The sequence below is a fragment of the Heterodontus francisci genome, chromosome 24 (assembly GCF_036365525.1).
Source record: "Heterodontus francisci isolate sHetFra1 chromosome 24, sHetFra1.hap1, whole genome shotgun sequence".
In the NCBI taxonomy this organism is placed as follows: domain Eukaryota; kingdom Metazoa; phylum Chordata; class Chondrichthyes; order Heterodontiformes; family Heterodontidae; genus Heterodontus; species Heterodontus francisci.
Genome location: NC_090394.1, coordinates 73,612,440 through 73,636,756, shown reverse-complemented (window position 1 = coordinate 73,636,756; position 24,317 = coordinate 73,612,440). Strand labels below are relative to the sequence as shown.

General features: G+C 40.0%; 1 protein-coding gene across 1 annotated transcript in view; it reads right to left on the bottom strand.

Annotated features, from left to right (window-relative positions):
* LOC137383525 (BAR/IMD domain-containing adapter protein 2-like 1) overlaps positions 1-24,317 on the bottom strand; it is a 148,306-nt gene that overhangs the window by 44,000 nt on the left and 79,989 nt on the right. The window contains exons 7-11 of the mRNA XM_068056570.1: positions 22,843-22,995; positions 22,298-22,447; positions 17,947-18,088; positions 16,729-16,927; positions 7,306-7,374 (exon numbers count right to left, since the gene is read on the bottom strand). Of these exons, the coding sequence (XP_067912671.1) occupies positions 7,306-7,374; positions 16,729-16,927; positions 17,947-18,088; positions 22,298-22,447; positions 22,843-22,995 (713 nt within the window). The remainder of the gene's footprint in view (positions 1-7,305; positions 7,375-16,728; positions 16,928-17,946; positions 18,089-22,297; positions 22,448-22,842; positions 22,996-24,317) is intronic.

Here is a 24,317-nt window from a genome sequence, read left to right as displayed (position 1 = left end):
CCTCTCAGAATCGTAAGTAAATCACAGGGATTCTGCCAGTGCTGCTCCAAACTGGTTGGGTGGAGGTGGAAAACAAGTGACTCTCCTTTGGCTTGCCTGTGGTATCTTGCCTCACACTGAGCTCATTGCATTGACCTATGCCTAAAACCAACCCTGAAAACAAACACACATCAGGTTGCTCATACCACTAATGATAGATGACAGCATTGAAAGAGGGAAGGCACTGAACCTTAAGGTGGGTAAAATTGTTTCACAAAGTTATCTCGTGTATTAAGAGTGGAAAAAAATTGGTTAACTGAAAAGTGGGGGATTGGGGGAGAAAAGGAGAGAGAACCCTCAGGATTGTGCGTATTTACAAATTAAATTGAACACAAATGAAAGACATTGTCAAAATATATTCAGACAGCTCTTTTCAGTATAGATTTTACGCATTATGTCAATCACATTCTGAAATTGCAGACAAGGATTTGTGACAAGGCGTGCTTAGCACTAGTCCCAGGTTATACAAATACAACCTAAAACTTGTTTTTCCAATTATACTACATGGATACATAATTATTCCAGTGGTTTACCCCTCCTTTTAACAAAGGCAGCACAAGACCATTTATGTGAGTGTCAATCACATGGCAACCATAACAAGTGCAAAATATTAGTGTCTCTAACACCTAGATTCTAAATAAACAATGCAGCAGACTCAACAACTACGCAGCACTCGTATAAAAGTCAAAACCCTCGTCAACGTTTACAATACAAATTTCACTCAGATGTACTTAAAATAAAATCTATTTCAATACAGAATATACAAGACTTACGAAAGCAAAACTATTTGTGGCAGCCACGAGCCCCCGAGTAAAGTTGCTCACTAGTTTATGAAAAATAAAGCAGTTGCTTGGTGTGTATTTGCTGTATCTGCAAATGTACATCGCCTCCATGGACTTGGATTTTCATAACAGGAAATATTACAATACAATTCCTAGATACTGAAAAATTGTTGAGTCATACTGATAAAGTGCAAGATCTTGGAGAACACTATATTTTAATTATAAAATTGCATTTTACAATTTTAAAAAGTGTCAAAGAAAAATTATGCATAAAGTTACATTGAAGGTGCCACATGGAAACTTGTCACCCTTTGCACATACTCTATAGAGAGCTAGAAATCCACTAAAGGGATATTTGTGGCATCTATACTCTGATTATTGTGATATAATAATTGCCTTGGAGAGCATGCAGAGGAGATTTACCAGAATGGTACCATGGATGAGGGATTTCAGTTTTGTGGGGAGATTAGAAAGCTGGGATTGTTGTCTTCAGAGCAGAGATAGTTAACGGGAGATTTGTTAGATATGTTCAAAATTAGGAAGGGCTTTGATAGTTTTTCATCTACGTTGCTTCCACGGCAGTAGGATGGATAACCAGAGAACACAGATTTTAGATAATTGGCAAAGCATCCATGGGGGAAATGAGGAGAAATGTTTTCTGCAGCGAGTTGTCATAATCTGTAATATACTACCTGAAAAGGTAAGGAAGCTGATTCAGTAGTAATTTTCAAAAGAGATTGGATATTTACTTGAAATTGAGAAAATTGCTGGGCTATGGGGAAAGAGCAGGGGAGTGGGACTAATTGGATAGCTCTTGCAAAGAGCTGAGACAGGCACAATAGGCCAAATGGCCTCTTTCTGTGCTGTATGATTCTATACTCGTGCTCCCTGGAATGCCAGAGAAATATGGCAAATATCAGCAGTCCCTTGCATTAAGCTATATATTATACCCTATGATGAAGAATGCACTGCTTATGGTTTCCTCACTGCAGTATTACAGTAAGATATAATTTACGTGGCTTTGAAAACCAACATATGTTAAACACAGGTGAAAGCAACATTCTAGTTAGCTAAAATGCAATGGTGAAATCCGCGGTACGGTTTTATCTAAATTCAAGTGAAATAACCTAACTGTAGGAGTTATATGTTTTAAAAGACTACCTAAAATTTTGTAAAATGGGGTGACAAAGCAGTCCAGGTTTTGTGTTATTACCTTTTTAAAAGCTAAATAGATGCTTTAGTATTCAAATAATGGTGTTTAAAAATTCCAACATTGTTTACACTTTGTGCAAGTTTGCTTTATTAAGTTAATTTGGCCAAATTGGCTTGAAGAGATATAATCAGATTTACTGGAATGCACAATCCAGAGAACACAGGAAGTTAGGTAATTTGTGCAGCATGACGGTATGTCTAAACTCTTTGTAATCATTGTTTCAGAGACGTTCATTTGGAATTTTCAAATTAACCCATGTATAGAAAGTTACTCTCTGTGGATAATATAACAGTACCACTACGAGTGAGTTACCCCTGTTAAAACTGTGGCAATTTTGGTCTCCTTACCCAAGGAAGGACGTACTTGCCCTCGAGAGAGTTCAACAAAGATGGTACACTAGGCTGGTTCTTGGATGAGGGGATTGTCCTCTGAGGAGCGATTGAGTAGATTAGGCCTATATTCCCTGGAGTTTAGACGCATGCAAGGTGATTTAATTGCAACATATAAAATTCTTAAGGAGCTTGACAGGGTAGATGCTGATAAATGTTTCCCCTGGCTGGGGAATCTAGGTTTGGGAGCTTGGAAACTCGTGTCTCAGGATAGGGAACGCCCTTTGAGATGAAGTGAAATTTCTGTACTCAAAGGACTTTGGAATTCTCTATGCCAGAAAGCTGTGGATGCTCAGTCATTGAATACATTCAGAGGTTGACAGAATTTTTGGGTACTAAGGAAATTAAGGGATAAGGGGATAAACTTCACTATAGCATAACTAACTCTCCCTGTCCTGAGTGACAAGGGAAAAACTGATCCAGTAGTGAGATAATGAAAGAGAGCAGTAACATTCAGGCGAAATTCAGGGATTGGAGAAAGGAACAGAGTGCACTGTCCTCTTGCCTCTTTTGCGTTGTAAATTGGATTTCTGAATGTGGGCGACTTCAATAATAGTTTTAGGTTTAGCAATTGCACTGTAGCCCAACCTGTTACACAGCTACTAGAAGTGTGCGTTTAAAGGTTAAATGAAAAGAAAATCTCTGAAATCAGATTCCATTTTCTAGCCCATTTCTAATGACAAACTAACATTTCAACAGTCTCCTTGCCCCCACGAGAACAAGAACCATGCTGGAGATACGCACTTCAACCTCTGGACCAAAGAAAATCATAGCTACAATAGTAAAGACGAAACATCAAAAATATAGTACTGTTAGCAACTGCTACACAGGTATAATTATTACATACCAGTCCTAGCTATCAAGTCACCTGCAAACGAATATTAACTACACACAATCAGTCATAGTGTGTAGTGTATGGTTGTCAGCCGTGGCTCAGTTGGTAACATTCTCACTCCATAGACAAGGGCACAAAAGTCCAGGCTGACACTCCAGTGCAGTAATGAGGGAGTGTTGTACTGTCTTGTTGGTGGTGCTGTCTTTTTGAGGAGGCGTTCAACTGCACTCTCAGGTGGATTTAAAAGATCCTATGGCGCTTTCACAGAACAGTAGGGAGTTATCCCTGGTGTCCCAGCCAATATTTATCCCTCAACTAACATTAATGATCCAATAATCTGTTTCAATATCACAATGCTGTTTGTGGGAGCTCGCAGTGTGCAGAATGGCTGCTGTGCTTCCTCCATTACAAGTGACCACACTTCAAAAAATACTTTATTGGCTGTAAGCACTTTGCAACTATCTGAGGTTGTGAAGAGTGTTATAATAGTGCAAGTCAATCTTTCTTTCTTATACAGAATGAAGGTAACGTATAGTGACATACTGCAGTTTCAAAGCTACAAATAAAAGACCCAAAACACAAATCAAAACTAATATTTGCGACAGTTTTCTGAATCACTTCAAATTTTTGAAATGGTCAACAATTAAGACTTTTTCAAGAATGACATGATCAACCTGCTGCATAAACACCCATATAAATTTAAAATGTTCTTGAGCACAAATTTCAGATACCCTTAAAATCCATTACTGTACTCCATTCCAGCTAAAATGTATTCTACATTCCAGCTGACCTAGAATTTATTCATTTTATAATGTAGCAAAGCAGAAAAATCTCTTTCCCAATTCACTTACAAGTGCACTTTCAAAAGTCTCTGTCACAACTCATCGGCTGCTGAAACCCTCATCTATGCCTTTGTTACCTCTAGACTTGACGAGTCCAACACACTCATGGTCGGCCTCCTACTTTCTACCCTCCACAAACTTGAGGTCATCCATACCTCTACTGTACTGTATCCTAACTCGCACCAAATTCCATTCCCCTATCAACCCTGTGTTCACTGACCTATATTGGCTTCCCATCAAGTAAAATCTCAATTTTAAAATTTTTATCCTTGTTTTCAAATCCCTTTGTGATTTCGCCCCTTCCTTTCTCTGTAATCTCTAGTTCCACAACTCTCTGAGATAACTACGCCCCTCTAATTATGGTCTCTTATGCATTCCTGATTTTAACTGCTCCACCATTGGTGGCCCTTCCTTCAGCTGCCACGGCCCAAAGCTCTGAAAGTCCCTCCCTAAATCTCTCCGCACATCTCAAAGCACTTCACAACCAATAAAGTATTTTTTGATGTGTAGTCACTGTTGTAATATAAGAAATGTAGCAACTTGTGCACAGGAAGCTCTCACAAACAGAAATGTGATAATTACCAGAAAAACTGTTTTTTGTGATGCTGGTTGCAGAGCAAATATTGACCAGGACAATAGGGATATCTCTCCTGCTCTTCTGCGAAATAGTGCCATTGGATCTTTTACATCCACCTGAGGGGGAAGATGGCAAATCTGACAGTGCAGCACTCTCACCAGTGCTACAATGGAGTGCCAGCCTCGATTTCTGTGCTCAAGTCGTAGAGTGGGACTTGAATCCACAACCTTGTGACTCAGAGGTGAGAGTGCTACCCACTGAGCCACTGCTGACGCACAAAGCTTTTGCTTTATAATGCTCTTATGAAGTGCCTTGGGACATTTTATTACGTTAATGGCGCTATATAAATACAAGTTGCTGTTAGTATTTGCTACAATTAATTGCAACAGGTGCCCCTTTTATTTAAATACTAAACAGTAGGTGTGACATTATCATGTCAGGAACTGGTTTAGCAATGGATCACAAGGCAGGCATGTCGTGAAACAGGAATAATGTATTTAAGTTTGCGTATACACCTGCAATAGTTTTATACAATTATATTACTGATTCAATGAATCTGAGAATTGTTGGTTTATACAAAGAGGGAGTCTTGCTGTCAGCATTCTTTTTAATGTACAAAGCATTACACAATAACTGTGTTTAACAATTGTTTGGGTTTTGTTATGAATAATAATCCTCCTAACATCAGGGAGAAACTTGAAGAACTTTGCTGTCAACAGCAGTTCCATCACTGAAAGCAAACAGGGTGGTGCTGGTTTGGGAGGGTGCACTGTACTGAGAGATGATGTCCATGTTTGTGGCAGCAGTCTAAGTACTTGACATCAGAGGCACTTTTTTTTGGCAAATGTAAATTAGTGCTTCCATCCTGCACAGATAAGTGAAACAATTGACAGTTTCACTCCCAACAGCCTGTGTGCATTTACCTTTAGAGCAATAACGGAGAGTGCATGCGTGCAGTTAATTATTAAATCATTTATATTTGGAGCTGATGCTGTACAAATCAGCCTGTAATATAAATAGACAGTTTCTACAGCAGACCAATATAGTAGTTCAAACACTCCTGGCCAACCTCCCACATTCTACCTTCCATAAATTTGAGGTCATCCAAAACTCTGCTGCCCATGTCCTTACTCGCACCATAATACCATTCACCCATCACCCCTGTGCACACTGACCTCTACTGGCTCAGAGTTAAGCAACACGCCCATTTTAAAAATTCTCATCTTTTTTTCAAACCCGCCCATGGTCTTGCCCTTCCCCATCTCTAATCTCCTCCAGCCCTACAACTCTCCAAGGTATCTGCGCTCCTCTAATACTGGCCCTTTGCACACCCCCGATTTTAACTGCTCCACAATTGGTGGTCTATCTTCAACTGCCTGACTCTGTCTGGAATTCCCTCCCGAAATCTCTCCGCCTCTCTACCTCACTTTCCTCTATTAAGATAGCCCTTAAAACCTGCCTCCTTGACCAAGCTTTTGGTCACTGCCTTAATATCTCCTTATGTGGCTTGCTGTCATTTTGCTTTATAATGCCCCTGTGAAGTGCCTTGAGACATATTATGTTAAGGGCACTATGTAAAGTTGTTGGCGTTCTGCAATGTTACATATTTAGATTCCACAGAATTGCTTTGGGTTCATATGGTAAGATAATTCTAGAGCACCAGCAGCAACACAAAAACAACTGTGCAAGCTGGAGTAATTTACCTTCTTTGGGTCCTCCCTTTTGAGTTGCACTTATGCTCCCGACACGTGACTCCAATGTGAAAACAACAGTCACTGCAGAGTTTAGCCTGTGCAAGACCGGCACTACTCTTTATCTGGTAAGGTACAGTCAACACCCATTACTATTGCTCCTACTCACACTGCCTTGGCACTGTGGTAGTAATCTGTGGTTTAAAAGCTGTGATTATGACTACCTTTGTAAAACTTCAAAGCAGCACATTTGTAAACTTACAGAAGCCAAATTGCCTCATGTCAAGTCGTACCAACCTCCAAACTTATTCCAGGTCTCACTGAGGTGGGGAAGTGGAAACTCCTCCAATGTTCTGACCACTTTTGTGTTAGTAACCTTGAGGGGATAAGCACAGGCTCCAGCCCTTACAAGACTGACTGGGAACTCCCACTGTAGGCTGGAACCTGTGTATCCAGGTTGATGCCTATCTCTGTGCTGCTCCACCCCACTGGAGTTACAGTGGTAGACTGTCTTTACCGCTCTTTTAAATAAATCAATTAATATATTGCTGATTCAGGAGCAGGTACTCTGCATTCAGTTTAGAATTACAATTATCACAGCTTCACTGGCGTTTAAAACAAATCTATTCCAACTGTTCAGAAAGTAAAATGTACCAGAAAAACTGGAATAAATTTCCTATTTTCTATAAGCCTGGGACTTAATAACATGTACATGGTTTTATTATGTGATAACTTTCACAAAAGATCTGGAAAGAATTGCCAACAAACATCAAACATGAACTGACCAACAAGCTATTGAATAAATACTTCTGATTTCATGCAAAAGTGCAACAAATAGAAATTCAAACTTTTGATGATTAAAGTGACACATGAAAATTTGTCACCAATGCAGCGATTTAAAAGTCTTTAATACTACAGTTGCTGCAAGTTACATTACCTGGGTGCAGATGACATATCTGGACCTTGTTCCAATGGCCTGGTGTAGGAGGTTGGAAACCAGCCTCTCCTGTACAGAAAGCAAAAATATATGCTGTAATTAAACCAGAACATTAATATTCTGCAAACATTGCTGACAGATTTAATATTCCTCTGTAAAGTTTTCAAGAATAGCTTTAGAACTTGAGATCATTCACCATTTGAAGATTTTTGCATTTACATGCATTATACAGCATTCCAAAACTGAACTGGTCTCCAAATTTGAACAGCAAGAAATCTTTGCACTTTACTTTGACTAAATTTGGATCTGTCGTGGCCTGCCCTATTTAAAACAGTCCCAGGGATTTACAGATGGGTGATTTACTTTTTTTTCCCTTTCTGTGCAGGAGTTATTGCTAATTTGCAATAAAAGTGTCCCTTCAAGTCAGTTGTTGTCAAGATTGTCTTGGTAGCTGGGAGCAACTCCAGTAAATATTTTTATTTATAATGAGGACCAGTGAATGCTCTAGTGGTCTCTGGAGGTCCTCCAGTCTCTTCCCACTTGCAACCAGACAATTTGATGTTCAGAATTTAACACAAAATTTGAGAGAATACAAAACTTGAAATTATCCAAATGTTCATTCCACAGAAATTTAATTTATGCTTTCAAGAAAAAAGGGTCTATTTTATATTCTACAGTTTGAAACCAAGGTCATGATATTTACAGGAAAGTGGGGAGAGAGTGGGGTTGTAGTGGCTGGGAAACTGGGAAATGTAGGCAACCTGGGGTCCTGCCAAATTTAGAAGATCACAGGCTGAGGAGGACATCATAGAAGGATTTGCCAGGATAGAACCTGATCACAGACAGGAGGGAAGACGGGTGCAAGTACTCATGAACCATAAACTATGCTGGAAGTTACTTTAAAAAAAAATCCTTTCATGGGATGTGGGTATTGCTGGCTAGGACAGCATTTATTGCCCATCCCTAATTGCCCTTGAGAAGGTGGTGGTGAGCCACTTACCTGCTGGATCCAGCTGTTCTCACCTCCCTTCAGCTGCCCGGTTTCCAGAGTTCTGGGAACATGGCCAGCTGCTCTTAAATTTAAAACTGTGCTATAACTTGAGGCACACAGCCTCATTAAAATATTTAAATAATGGACCCGCCTCTGGAAAGCAGGCTGGTCGCCCGCACACCAAACTGCCTCCGTTAAAAATGGAAATGGGTGGGCTGGAGGCAGGTAGGAGTCAGATTTTGGATTTTTAAATTTTTAACCACCACCTGTTATGACCAAGACAGGAGGAGTGCACTGTTAATTCAGTCCCACTTCTCTACAGGTCACAGCATATCAATAAATTTTCCCATTCACCGAAGCAGCCAATTAGATACTCTATTTGTCCCCAGAATCAAGCACACCAACCAGGTTTCTTAAATCAACAAAAATTAACTGATTATAAAACCAAGTCTTAACCATTAATGAAGTAAATCTATATACGAATTGAGATATTAAAGCTCCTTATTTTCCCTAGTCCTCATGCACATACATCCAAAAACCAGTTAACCAGGGGAAAAAAAAGGATTTTTGTTTACAGCTGTTTCATTGGAATGAAAGGAATAAAAAGACTTAGACTATGATTTGGAAAGAAGTTCTTCAGTTTGGCGAAGTGTCCCAAAGTTGAATAGCTGGATGTCACTCCAGGTCTTTCCAGGCGAGGCTGATGAACAGTCTGTGATGGGTACGCGTTCAAAGAATTTCAACAGTAGAAGGCTTCACATAAGGTCTTCCATCAGGTGTGCAGCAACAAGGATCTTCCTGGGTCTTACAGCAGCAGTATAACAGTAAAAGGGCTCTTCCAATATTCAGGATTTCTTAAACCCAGGGTTCAATAGAAACCATACTTGATGCATGAATTCTTTACAGCGAGGTAATACTTTTTCTGGGTCTTCTTCTGATCTCCAGGCAGGTCAAAATCAAATTTCAAATGTCCTGCTCTTTGTCCAAACCCATTGGCTTTTTTAAAGTTCAAAACTAAAGCCAAAACCTTCCATAAACAAGTCACATGCCGAGTCATAGATTCTCTCTCGTCATAACAGGGTAGCTCTGAGGTCAACCCCCTGCTAGATTCCTTGAAATTACCTGCATTCCAGTCCTTGTTTACCAGTGCAGCTTTTGTTGAACTTCCTTTCAAAACATCCATAAAGTTCAACTATTTTCAGATAACTCAATGTCCACTGAAATCCTTTTCAGTTTTTAAAAACACAAAATCCTAAGTTTTAACACAAAAAAATCCTTGTAACACAATATCCATCCACCCCCCACCCCCCACGCACCATCCAACTCCCAATTTCCCACCCTTCCTGGGGGGTCGGTTAATGTCACCCCCCTCCAAAGTTCCGACTTCTACAATCCCTTTGTTATCGCAGCTACACTCATCGATAGTAAACTGATTATCACAACATAAACACAAGCCTCTGGAATTTTACAATGACCTACTGCAAAAGAAGGCAACAGAAGATAGTGAATGGCTGTCAGTGGATTAGAAAATAGAAAACCAATAAAGGAGTTCAAATAACATCAGAAACCACAAGAGTCAAGCTCCAACATAGAGTCATAGAGTTATACAGCACAGAAACAGGCCCTTCGGCCCACCGTGTCCGTATCAGTGTCGGAAACAGATCTACAGAGAATCATCAATGTATTTAGTGAGTAATATGAGAAGGTGGGACTTGCACTCAACATTCAGAAGACCAAAGTCCTACATCAGCAAGCTCCAAATGCACACGCCCCAGCCCCAATGATTCGGATTCATGATGAATGCCTAGAAAACGTGGAACACTCCAGTATCTTGGAAGTTATCTTTCACAGAAGGCTGACATTGACTAAGAAATCCAGCATCGCCTGAAATCCGGTGCAGCCTTTGGCCACCTGAGAAAGCGAGTGTTTGACGATTGTGACATCAAAACTGAAACCAAGTTCATGGTTCACCATGCGGTCCTGATCCCTAACTTACAGTATGGGGCTGAAACATGGACAAAGTATAGCAGGCACCTCAAAGCACTAGAGTCATATAAACACTGCCTGGGGAAGATCCTACACATAAAGTGGAAGGATAGGTGCACCAACATCAGTGTCCTTCTCACAAGCAGGCACCACAAGCATCAAGGCTATGATTATCCGCCATCAGCTTCATTGGGTTGTTCATATTATTCAGATGTCAGATACCAGGCTCCCAAAGTAGGTCATCTTCGCCCAGCTCAGTCAGGGCAGCTACACCAGAGGAGGGCAGAAGAAATGAGTCAAGGATGTGCTGAAAGCCAATATGAAGAAATGTAACATTGACATCAACTCCTGGGAGATCATCGCTCTGGACCAAACCAGATAGAGGAGAAGTCTGTGGGATGGACCCAAAGTTTTGAGACCCAACAACAAAAGAACGAGCCATGACCAAATTAATAATACATGACCAGACATCCCACATGACAACAAATGCCTACGTGCCACTAAATCTATAGATCCCAAATCGGCCACATCAGCCATCTTCGGACTCACCGAAGGCAATCATCCTAACCTGCGAGGGATAGCCAATAATAGTATGAGAGAATGGTCTGGTAATAATTACAAACTCTTTTACTGTTTTTTTTCTCCCCTTAACTCCCCCACGCAGTTCATTTTTCATCTCCATAACCCTGGGCAGCTGAAACCAATTGAAGCCTTCTGCAGCTAACTCAGGTCAAAACTTGGGACCTTGCTGGTTCATATAGTTTAGCTACTCATTGGGTAAACTCACTGAACCACCTAGGTCCTTATTGGTTTATATCCTTACTCTTCCTTTGCTGCACTTGTCAGCCATTTACAAAGTCTCTTTTACTTGCTACTATCCACTTCTTCACAATCACTGTGACTTAAAAGCTGTTTAATTCAGTTATTGCCAATGTGCAGTAACTTGGAACATTCTGACGAAGCCGTAAATTGCTATACAGAGTTTTACAGGTGCCACTATTTAATTCTGCTATAAATAAGCTGTCATAACATTTTGCCTATTTGCATTCATAACAGTTTATTGTACAATTCCTACATTAACAAGGAGTGGACTGCAAAAATACTAATTTGAAATGGGACAGATAGCAGTATTCAGATTTTACGTACATACAAAGCCAGATTGGGAATGGTTTGAAGCTAATACTTTAGTGTTAGGGAGCCTGGTTATCAGAACATACAATCCCTGAATGCCATTAAAAACAATGGAATTTGAAGGAATTTGAAAATGACTGGAATTCGGTTTTGGATTTTATCAACAAATAATTATTTTTAAACCAGTCTTCATGTTTTATTTCTTAATTATTTATATCCCTTGCATAGAGTTATACAGCACAGAAACAGGCCCCTCAGCCCATCGTGTCCATGCCGGCCATCAAACACCTATCTATTCCAATCCCATTTTCCAGCACTTGGCCTGTAGCCTTGTATGCTATGGCGTTTCAAGTGCTCATCTAATTACTTCTTAAACATTGTGAGGGTTCCTGCCTCTACCACCCCTTAACGCAGTGTGTTCCAGATTCCAACCACCCTCTGGGTGAAAACATTTTTCCTTAAATCCCTTCTAAACCTCCTGCCCCTTACCTTAAATCTATGCCCCCCAGGTTATTGACACCTCCGCTAAGGGAAAAAGTTTCTTCCTATCTAACCTATCAATGCCCCTCAATTTTGTATACCTCAATCAGGTGCCCTCTCAGCCTTCTCTGCTCCAAGGAAAACAACCCTAGCCTATCCAGTTTCTCTTCATAGCTGAAATGCTCCAGCCCAGTCAACAACCTGGTGCAGAGGATATTCACCATCTCCAGTGCAATCACATCCTTCCTACAGTGTGGTGACCAGAACTGTACGCAGTACTCCAGCTGTGGCCTAACTAGCATTTTAAACAGCTCCATTATAACCTCCCTGCTCTTATATTCTATGCCTCAGCTAATAAAGGCAAGTATCCCATATGCTTTCCTAAGCACCTTATCTACCCATGCTGCTGCTTTCAATGATCTATGGACAACTACACCAAGGTCCCTCTGACCCTCTGTACTTCCTAGGGTTTCACCATCCATTGTATATTCCCTTGCCTGGTTAGTCCTACCAAAATGCATCACCTCACACTTCTCAGAATTAAATTCCATTTGCCACTGCTCCGCCCAACTATATCGTCCTGTAATCTAAGGCTTTCCTCCTCACAATTTATGACACCACTAATTTTCGTGTCATCTGCAAACTTACTGATCATACCTCCTATATTCATGTCTAAATCATTAATGTACACTACAAACAGCAAGGGTCCCAGCACCAATCCCTGTGGTACTCCACTGGTCACAGGCTCCCAATCGCAAATAGAACCATTGACCATCACCCTCTGCCTCCTGCCACTAAGCCAATTTTGGATCTAATTTGTCAAATTGCCCTGGATCCCATGGGCTCTTACCGTTTTGACCAATCTCCCATGCAGGACCTTCACAAAAGCCTTATTGAAGTCCATGCAGACTACATCAAAGGCTTTACCCTAATCTACACACATAGTCACCTCCTCGAAAAATTCAATCAAAATAGTTGGTTAGTTATCTGAAACCTAAGGACTAAATGATCTTTCAGCAAATTACTGAATGCCATCCAGTTTTATAAACAATATTAAGATTGTATTCAGTATCTATTAGATTAGTTTGTTAGCCAATCCTGTGACATTGCAGGTGTTTGAATATAGCGCTGTGTGACACAGATGCCTAAAAGGGTGATTTTGAATAGTGATTTACAGAAAATTCACAATCTGCATTTTACTTTGTACCATCAATTCAGCACACATTGCTGTGTACTAGTCGGAATTACATATACACAATAAACATCACTGAAGCCCAAAACTTAAACCATATTCATCAGATTCAGGCAGGAACAAGGAACTGATTTTTAAAATTACGCTCATCTGATCAGTGCCAGTCATTTTTATGTAGCAAGTATGCAATTCTATGTTAAACGGTTCAGCGGTGCTGCATTAAGGAAATGCATTTGTCATTGTTGCTTGGTCAAAATCCTCCCGACAGAACAGCACTCTGGGATTACCTTCACAACATGGACTGCAGTGATCAAGAAGGCAGCTCACCATCAGCTTCTCAGGGAAACTACGGATGGGCAATAAATGCTAGCCTTGCCAACTAAATCCACATACAGGGAATGAATAATAAAAAGCAACTCAAATCTTTTAGTGTCCCATTATAATACCTGGTAAACACTTTGAAGACATGATTGATGTTAGTCTGAAGTAAAAAATATTGAACTGAATGGCCTACAAAATGATGGTATTCTATATTAAGTTACACAGTCAAATGTAGATATAATGGTTAGTAAAACAATAAAAAGACCATATATGCAATGGTATTAGTAAACTATTTTTGGAAAAACAACCCACAAAGGCAAAAGGTGCATTCCAGTTATGCATTTAAAATAAGTTTAGTAGATCTCATGCATTATAAATTGTTTACTCTCATGTAGCAAACATGAGAGGCTGTCACTGTAATATATTATTTATTGCACTTCCTGTGCAAGCTTGATTGCGGGACATTAATGACCAAGTAAGCCTGAACAGAATATAGTCTGTTGAAAAGCGTACTGCTCAACAAATGCAGTGAGTGCTTTGCAGATTTCTAACTACTGCTGTAAAAAGTTACAGGCACATTTTTCTCCAATGACTATGTATGTGGGAAAATTCCTTTCTTATTTTACAGCCTGTGGACACATTAGTAATTTTGCTGATGCAGATTGTAGTAAAACACAAAAATATTAGAAAACTAAATGTGTGCTTTGTGAATGATAGCAGAGCTAAACGCATCTTGAATTGTAGCTACTTTAATCCGTTAACTAAGGGCAATTTGCCACTTTATCCGTCACATTAGAATAGTCATAACTCAGAGCTAAGGATACTTTGTACACAAGCAAGCATGAGGAAGATGGATGCTGTCATCAACGCTCACCACCAACTGCTCAAGGGCAATTAGGGATAGGCAATAAATGCTGGCCTTGCCAGCGATGTTCACATCCTACGAACAATTTTTTAAAAAATCGCTCCTGTAGAAGATGTCTTGCAATGCAGATTGTCCAAGAATGAAAGAGAAAAAAAAGCATCAAACACCTGTTAAAACAAGCTGCAATTCAATGAAGTCAGTCAGTCTCCTCACAACTCAAACTATTAATATGGAAATTTATAACAAGTCATAATCACGCTGGTTCTAATTGAAGAGAATTTATTCTGTAGGAATAGGACCATATTCAATATTTTATTCATATTCAAGACCTAACCATATAATACGGGTGTTATTCATTTGAATCTAGTTATTAAATGGGAATTGTTATGAAGGTGACCATTTCACGTTCACAAACTATTGGAATAGAAATATAAGAGGCAGGCACAAAAGTATCAAGCTTCCAGCAAGACAAGAGAACACATTCCCCTCCCCTAGCAGAGATCTGGAACAGAATGCTATTCATACTATGCTAATTTTTACTTTAAATTACAATTAGACACGTTGCAACCAAAATTCCTGGGTTACAGAAGGCAACACAAATTTGGGGCATAACCTGGATCCACCAACTTTCAGCCCCATCTCTTTGTTCTAAATTCTGTTTGGAGTGGAATGGGATTGAGAAAGGCTGGGCAGATGAGGCTTCTGCTTACTCCCCTTCTTTCTCGTGGAGACCTTAGGGCGCGTCTGGGGGACCAGGGCTTTCCCAGTAATTCCAGCCAGCGTATCCTCCAATATGTTCAGTGGAATCTACACCAGCTGGGGCACATTGATTACCTACGACATGCTGGCGCTGTACTCCCTTCAGAGACATTTTAAAAGAAAAATAAGCTTGCCCATTATCTTTGGCCATTCCTGGGCCTCAGGTTTCCTTTACTCGAGTGCTGGGTGGCACTTCAACTACTGCAGACTCAAGGAGGCGGGTGCCTCTTCATGTGCCCATACAATGGTGAGCTACTTGCCTCAGTTATGGAAATTTGTAATTTGGGACAGGGTCAACGTCAGTGGCCATCAGTAGCTGGGTGTGCCAAGACTCTCAGATTTGGGGCTATTGAGTTTGAAACTAGTTTGAAAGTTGGAAGAGAACAAGCTTTAGAGCAGTGAGTACCACAAACAAGATGCACTTCAGCAACTCGCTGAGCCTCCTTCCAAAGCACCTTCCAAATCCGCGACCTCTACCACCTAGAATGAACAGGGCAGCTGACACGTGGGAACACCACCACTTGCATGTTCCCCTCCAAGTCACACACCGTCCTGTCCGGGAACTATAATCACTGTTCCTTCACTGTAGCTGCATCAAAAACCTGGAACTCCGTATTTGCTGTATTCTCTAGAGTTTAGAAGAATGAGAGGCGATCTCATAGAAATTTACAAAATTCTTAAAGGGATAAACAGGGTAGATGCAGAAAGGATGTTTCCCCTGGCTGTGGGGTCTAGAATCAGGGGACACAATCTCAGAATAAAAGACAAGCCATTTAGGACTGAGATGAGGTAGTGAATCTTTGGAATTCTCTGCCCCAGAGGGTGGTGGAAGCTCAGTCACTGAGTAAGTTCAAGACAGACATTGATAGATTGCCAGTTGCTAATGACATCAAAGGATATGGGGATCGTGCGGGAATATGGAGGTGGGCGATCAGCTATGATTTAGAATGGCAGAGCAGGCTCAAAGGGCTGAATGGCCTACTCCTGCTCCTATGCTCCTAACGGCACTGTTGGTGTTCCGACACCAGATGGACTATAGTGGTTCGAGAAGGTGGCTCACCACCACTTTCTCTAAGGCAATTAGGGATAGGCAACAGATGCTGGCCTCACCAGTGATGCTCACAACCCATGAAAGAATAAAAAGTTACTCATTATCCCGTTAATAAAACAGAGGTTATTGTGGAGTGAGATGGCATTCTACAAAACTTAGGTAGTTTTAACAGTAGAGTTGCATTCTTTTCACTTTTGCCATTTAATACAATTTATGTATATGTCCAACAATTTAATTAATCAAATATCTTTCATTAGGTAAGGGTATCAAGGGATATGGAGCTAAGACAGGTAGATTGATTTGAGATACAGGCATGAACTAATTAAATGATGGAGCAGGCTTGAGGCGTTGAATGGTCTAAAATGAAAAAGAAAGACTTGCATTTATGTAGCACTTTTCACCATCACCAAATGTCTCACAGCGCTTTACAATAATGAAGTACTTTTGAAGTGTGGTCACTGTCAGCCTTGATTTTTATGCTCTAGTCCTGAAATGGGACTTGAACCCAGAATCTCATGACTCAGAGGCAAGAGTGCAACCAACTGAACCATGGCTAACAGCTAGATACTCCTGTGCCTATGTTCCTAAAGTGATACAAGTATAATATTTCTTATTTTGCAATGATTTCAAAGACAAACGGGACTCACATTTTGTTCAGGTCATGTTCTCCATACAGCCAGCCATCTTTTTCCTCTGGTATAAGAAGTGTTAGCACATCACCTTCTGCAAAGCTCAACATATTCTTGCTATTTCCTGCAGTGTGTGGAAAAATGCTTTTCACCTTTGGCCTCTGAACCATATTCAGTCCAGTTGCAACAGAAATGGATCTCGTTAGATTGACATCCTCTGTAGAAAAAGAAATCATATTCATTACTTCATGATCTCAACATACCTGAACATTCTAGGAATGTCTCAACTACAAAATAGGACAAATGCAAATTTTAAATATCAGATTGGAATGTTAAAACTAATTAAGTACTTTTTCTGTATCGTGTTGAGGCTGCAATTTATTCCATTATTAGTCTGTAAATATATAAAGTTTTGGCATATTTAAAAGGTGACAATATAGGAATGAGGAAAGTACAGATTCAGAATCCAAGTATTGTCTTACCATAAACATCCACTATCTACTGAATCAAAACAACCAACCCAATTCCATTTTGAACATTTCAGGAGTAAGAAAACACTATAGACTACGCTATATACCCATAACCCAACATAAGGAAGTTATTTCTCATGTTTTGTTTTTATGCTTTCTAGAATTTTCTATGCTGATTTTCTACAAACTATCTCTGTTGCCTCAAACATTCTAAAAGTTTGATTTGCATTCATCCCCTTTAACCTCTTCTCCATCAAGAATGGAATTAGCTTCTTCGGTTACCCAAAACTGCAGGTTAGGCAAAACTTTATAATCAGATTTAATCACAAAAACAGAATTCAAACAAATGATCATCTCTAAGAGGTGATCTCCCTTCACTTTGTTTCATGCTGGCTGAAATAACTTCTGTTGGTGCAAAACCTATTTTTAAAGTGAAAAAAATCAAAAGCTCATTGAACCAGCACATATTTAATTTCTAATGACCCATCTAACAACATTTTTGAAATCACTAAAAAAATCTCAGTGGCAGTTAGAGGCTGGTAAATAGTGGTCTATGCATGTCTTTGAATGTCTGTGTGTGGAGCTTTGTCTTCTTCCATTCCATTGTGACACCGACAGGCAGTCTAACTTGAACTCCTTGCTCACGTCACTTAAAAACTGAATACACACATTACTTGTATTGAGAAAGGATCAAATCAGGACAACTTCACTTGGATTGCACTGAAACCTTACACTGAGCCAGCACTTGTTAAATTCCATTCCTTACCTAATGCCTCAGTGTTTCTCTCACCAGAGGCCATGCGCTGAGCAGTTGGGTTGTTGAACATATCTGGCAGAGGACTTTTCTGGAATCTTCCAGGAGGAGCTGGTGGTATTCTTAAATTATTCTGTAATGCAGCATCATGTACCTAGGAAACCATTTTCTCATTATTGGTTTGTCCATAAACAAAGGTTTGGTATGCTGTACTTAATTAGCTGCTGGGTTACAGTTTCTTTCAGTTGTGTTTAAAAACAAGGGCCTAATATACCCGTTAGTAGAAGTTATGAACCAGGTCATCAGAAAGGGAACTAGCTAATCTGTATCCATACTGAATAAAGGGGATAAATTTAATCTATGTAACTACGGACTCATCAGCCTCGCATTAATAACTGGGAAAAATGAAATTAATTATCAGCAGAATACATATATATATATATATATATATATATATAATCTAGACTAGCCTGCTAGACTTTGAGAGAAAACAAGTGAACTTGGCGTACTTGGATTTCTAGGAAGCCTTCAGAGAAGTTCCTCACAAAAGGCTGGGCAGTAGGAATTCAAGGAAAAAAACCTGGATGTGGAAAAGAAATGGACAGAAGGAATGGAAGTACCGGTACTTGTTAGGGATTTATGTACAAAGTGAGTGCCTAAGGCTGGTTTGGGGGGCAGGGGGAGAGGTGGAAAGATGGAGAGATTTAGGGGTGGGGTTTTGGTGGGGGGAGGAATGGGTTTTAGGGTGTGGATCTAGATGGCTGAAGGTACAGTCGCCAGTAATGGGACGAAAGTAGTGGGGATCCATAAGAGATCAAAGTTGAAGGAACCGATGTTTGTAGGATTGAAGGAGGCTACATTGAGGGGTGAGGCCGTGGAGGGACTTAAGCACAAGGCTGATGTTTTGAGGGACTGGAAGCCAAGGTAGGTCAATGAGCACAGAGGATACAAAGAAATATCAGAAATGAAAAGAAAAACAAAAAACAAACAGTTATGCCAAGTATCAGCAATACATTGATAGCTATAGATGAAGTTTAAAACATTCAGTATAAAGTCAGAGTCATAGAGTTATACAGCACAGAAACAGGCCCCTCGGCCCATCGTTTCTGTGCCGGCCATCAAGCACCTAACTATTCTAATCCCATTTTCCAGCACTTGGCCCGTAGCCTTGTATGCTATGGCATTTCAAGTGCTCATCTAAATACTTTTTCAATGTTGTAAGGGGTCCTGCCTCTACCACCTCTTCAGGTAGTGCGTTCCAGATTCCAACCACCCTCTGGGTGAAAAAAGTTTTCCTCAAATCCCTTCTAAACCTCCTGCCCTTTACCTTAAATCTATGCCTACTGGTTACTGGCCCCTCCGCTAAGGGAAAAAGTTTCTTCCTATCTAACCTATCAATGCCCCTCATAATTTTGTATGCCACAATCATATCTCCCCTCAGCCTTCTCTTCTCCAAGGAAAACAACCCTAGCCTTTTCAGTCTCTCTTCATAGCTGAAATGCTCCAGCCCAGGCAACATCCTGGTGAATCTCCTCTGCACCCTCTCCAGTGCAATCACATCCTTTCTACAGTGTGGTGACCAGAACTGTACACACTACTAAAGCTGCGGCTTAACCAACATTTTATAGAGCTCCATCATAACCTCCCTGCTCTTATATTCTATGCCTCGGCTAATAAAGGCAAGTATCCCATATGCTTTTCTAACCACCTTATCTACCTGCGCTGCTACCTTCATTGATCTACGGACAAGTACACCAAGGTCCCTCTGTACTTCCTAGGGTCCTACCAGCCTTTGTATATTCCCTTGCCTTGTTGATCCTCCCAAAATGCATCACCTCACACTTCTCAGGATTAAATTCCATTTGCCACAGCTCTGCCCATCTTACCAGCCCATCTATATCAAAAGAACAAAGAACATCGTCCTGGAATCTAGGGCTTTCCTCCTCACTATTTACAACACCAATTTTCATGTCATCTGTGAACTTACTGATCATACCTGCTATATTCACGTCTAAATCAGTAATGCACACTACAAACAGCAAGGGTCCTAGCACCGATCCCTGCGGTACACCACTGGTCACAGGCTTCCAATCGCAAAAACAACCCTCGACCATTACCCTCTGTCTCCTGCCACTAAGCCAATTTTGGATCCAATTTGCCAAATTGCCCTGGATCCCATGGGCTCTTACCTTCGTAACCAATCTCTCATGCGGGACCTTATCGAAAGCCTTACTGAAGACCATACAGACTACATCAACTGCTTTACCCTCATCTACACATTTCGTCGCCTCAAAAAATTCAATCAAGTTAGCCAAAAGGATTACTCTTTCTTCAATGTCCCTGTTACTTTCCAAAACTGCAACTTTTTTGCTTTTAGGTCCTTTAGTGTTCCAGGCAAACAAAACTTTCATAGGAGTTTTCCGAACAATCTATGTGACTAGTCATTTAAAGATCAATTTCTGCCTTGTCTGTACTGCCACACCCCTTTTCATAAGTCCTACGTCATATAGAGCAGTCACACTGACGTGCTACTTCTAACATCCTCTAGAAATGTTTGATCAAATATTTGTTTTGAACTAATACTTTCCTATGAGAATTCTACTAGTCATTCAACTCCATAACCTGCCCTAATTACAGAAAAGCACCAGTACCAAGTTATGTGCGCTTGAAAGTTAAGATTTTTAAGGAGTCTCTTCAAGAAAGAGACGTTATTTTTTTGAACATTTTATAAACAAAATTCTTAAATTACAAATGTAAGGATATTTCCAGTAAAAGTCACACTAGTGAAAGGATGCATTTCAAATATTGGATACCACATTTTTGTAATTATGATTACTTAGTGTCCAGAGCATTAAGAATCTATTTTCTGAGCCTCATCCAAAATAATACCTTGCATGCATTGTTTTAAATGTCAGTTAGGGGTCAAACGATTATGAGTTTACCGTAATGTCTATGCTATCAAATGCATTTTTACAAAATTCAAGTATACTTAAAAAATGGATGCTAAAATTTTTCCCTCTTTCAGTACAGCACTATTTGCGAAAGGTCCCAGGTTCAATTCCCACTTTATACTGATCTATTTCAGCGTGGGCAGCAGTTTGGGTACTACAAATCAGCCTCAGCGTCATTGGACTTGGGAAGCAAGAAAATATTGCAATCCATCCTGGGAAGTACATATTTGTGGATGTTGGGCAAGGACAGTACTGGCTTGTCTATGAAGCTCTCCATAGTTGAATAGCTTGCCAACACTCATTGTCTATGATGTCACAGGAAAGAAAGTCATTTAACCTAGGTACTAGAGGGCTGCTGGCACCCATGGAGCTGTACTCCAGCAAGTGTCAGCACCTTCAGGTGAATGGGGGGGGGTGGGAAAGAAGGAGAGGGTAACAACTTGGGAAGTAATGTTTTACGACTTGAAGTAAAATCTTAAAAGCTGAACAGTACCCTTGTCAATCAACCATCAGTAGACATGGACATATGCAAGCTAACAAAAATGCTTTGAGTACTGTAGTTACAAACATACTGTTTTGTTACAGAAGCCTTCATACCAACAGTACTTCTTTATGGGTCTTTATTACAAGTATATTACTGGCAAAGACCATAGACTCCTATTTGATACTCTTTACCTATTGCTGTTTGTTTAGAATTACACGCCAGAAATTCCTGACAAGAATAAATATTTGAATCACACTGCCTTCTCACATACTTTTCTTTCTTTTACATGGATTAGTCAGTGAAGTGTCATTTCACTCTGGGTCATGGCTTGAATCCAGTCCACTTCTTTCTCCTAGATATAAGAGTTTAATGCTGTTAATTTGGCACTTTAAACCAATTTACAGTGGGGAAGCCAGCACAAATTTGCCCACAATTGGCTAAAAAATGGCAGTCTCAGATAAGCCATGAGAAGTGGCGAAATTAACACTGGTGCAGAATTTGATGTGAAAATCCTCACCTCGCCTTCAAATCTATGCCCTTTTGCACCGCCTTCAGCCACACTTACCTCACACAGTCAGCTACACACTCACTACTCCTCCAGCATGATTCTGATTTCCTGCCCCTCCTTCCACCATCATTGGTAACCTCTTCCTGCACTCTGGAATTCCATTCCTAAACAGCTTACTACAGCCAAAAGTCTAAGAACACTTTTGCTTTACCATGCTTTCCTACTACCCCACCCCTACAACATCTATCTTCATTTTTGTCTTGTCTCACAAGACTGAAAAAGGACTATGGCAGAAATACAAGAAGCTTTGCTGTTGAATGGAATCTTCTATCCATGGCTAACTAGGGAAAAATTACATTTATTATGTAGCACAATTATTTTTAAATAATGGGATCCCCTCCCCGAAAATCAGTCACTCACAGTGTATCTTCCCATTAATGGAGAAGGTTGAGGAGTTCTGGAGATATAAGAGGAGGGGCTGTCACCTTCACCCAAAAATTCCGGCACCTTAGTGGCATCGAAGCATTTTTCCTTCCATCTGTTTAGTTTGGCACTAAGCAATCCATTGGCCTAAAGTGAAAAAATGATGGTTATTAAAAGGAAATTATAATTTCAAATAATTTTTTTTTTAAATTGAGAAACATAGGAAATGGATTGCAGAGTTCATGATCCATGCTGTGCATACATCTGTAGCCATAGATTCTAGTTACTGCCTATTTGGAGAAGAGAATGGAATTGGAATTATCGACCCATGATTTTTCAGTTACATCAGAAGTGGCTCTATGAGTAACTCTTCCCTTGCCCTGGGGAAATCTATCCCTGAGCTTTGTGAAACATGAAGTGCAGCTATTTTCAATTGCATACAGTTTCAGCGCTTCAAAGTTTGATCACAATTTAATGCATTACATTTTTTTTTTGAAAAGCATACTAATACAGCACACTTTTGACAGTACAATGATACAGACCTTTTCATGGTAATTGCTCAGATCTTGGGAAAAGCTGCAATGTTTGTCCACTAGGAAGCAGAAACGTCTCTTTTCTTCAAGTAAGGCCTCTTTGCAGCCTTCAGTAATGAATCTCTGAATATCATTTTCCCTTGTGCTGATGGTTGCTAAAAACTGGGAGAAAAATACACCAATATCAAGTTTCTCTATTTCAAAAGCAGTAGTAATTTTCACTAGATCATAACCACTGCAATTCTAGTTTCTTTTAAGATCAAGCTTCGGTCATGTTTCTGGATTTTCTTTTGACAATTTTACCCTAAAAAGAATTTGGATGAATTTTGATGCAGGCTTTTTTTTTAAAGTTAGCATAATGTATTCTCATGAGTTAAAAAAGAGACAGTTGCTCAAATGGTGGCCGCTGATACCAAAGGTTGAATTTTAGAAATTAAGATTTCCTTGTAATTAAATTAAAAAGCGATTTTAAACAATCAAAAACCAGTTATTGAAAATTGACGTGTGTGAGGGTCATGGAAGGAAATCTAGCAGGGACAATCTACAGCTAATTTAGTGCTAAAATATAACTGTTTAGGAACTCAGATTAGAATAAAGGCAATTTGCAATTATTAAATTCAGGACAGAAAGACTCTTCCAGTCACCTCATATTTTACATTTTTTTCCTAGTCGGCAGTGGTATATTTTTCCCCCGTATTTTCCAAGCATACCAATTTGTACATGGTTTGTCTGTTTTATCTCCTCACTCTGAAATCTATTAATAGAAAGCAATTTGAAGGCAAGGTGCACACTGTCTAACTGTTTCCTGGTTTTACTTCAAGGACAAACAGATGAGTGATGCAAACGTGCACCTTCTTTATAAAATGGGTGTGTTTCTATTACCTGGAACTGTCAAGTTACGACGAAGCTTACACTTTGGGGAGAAGGTGGGTAGTTATTGGAGGTGAAAAGTAATAAACAGTTTAAAAACATTACATAAAACAGCCAAAATGCTAAAGTAGTGGAATTATGCCTAAAAAAAATTACAAACTTTATGAAAAATATGGTGTGATAGCATATGCAAATAAACCAGGGATTCAATGTCACTCCCCATAATGAATTATAAAGTGCACCAATCTCTTGCTTGCTACTAAATAAATTAATCGAATTTGGCAGAATTCGATCAAAGAACAAAGAACAGGACAGCACAGGAACAGGCCATTCGGCCCTCCAAGCCTGCGCCGATCTTGATGCCTGCCGAAACTAATACCTTCTGCACTTCCGGGGCCCATATCCCTCTATTCCCTTCCTATTCATATATTTGTCAAGAAGTCTCTTAAACGTCGCTATCGTATCTGCTTCCACCACCTCCCCTGGCAGCAAGTTCCAGGCACTCACCACTCTCTGTAAAAAAAAAAAACTTGCCTCGCACATCCCCTCTAAACTTTGCCCCTCGCACCTTAAACCTATGTCCCCTAGTAACTGACTCTTCCACCCTGGGAAAA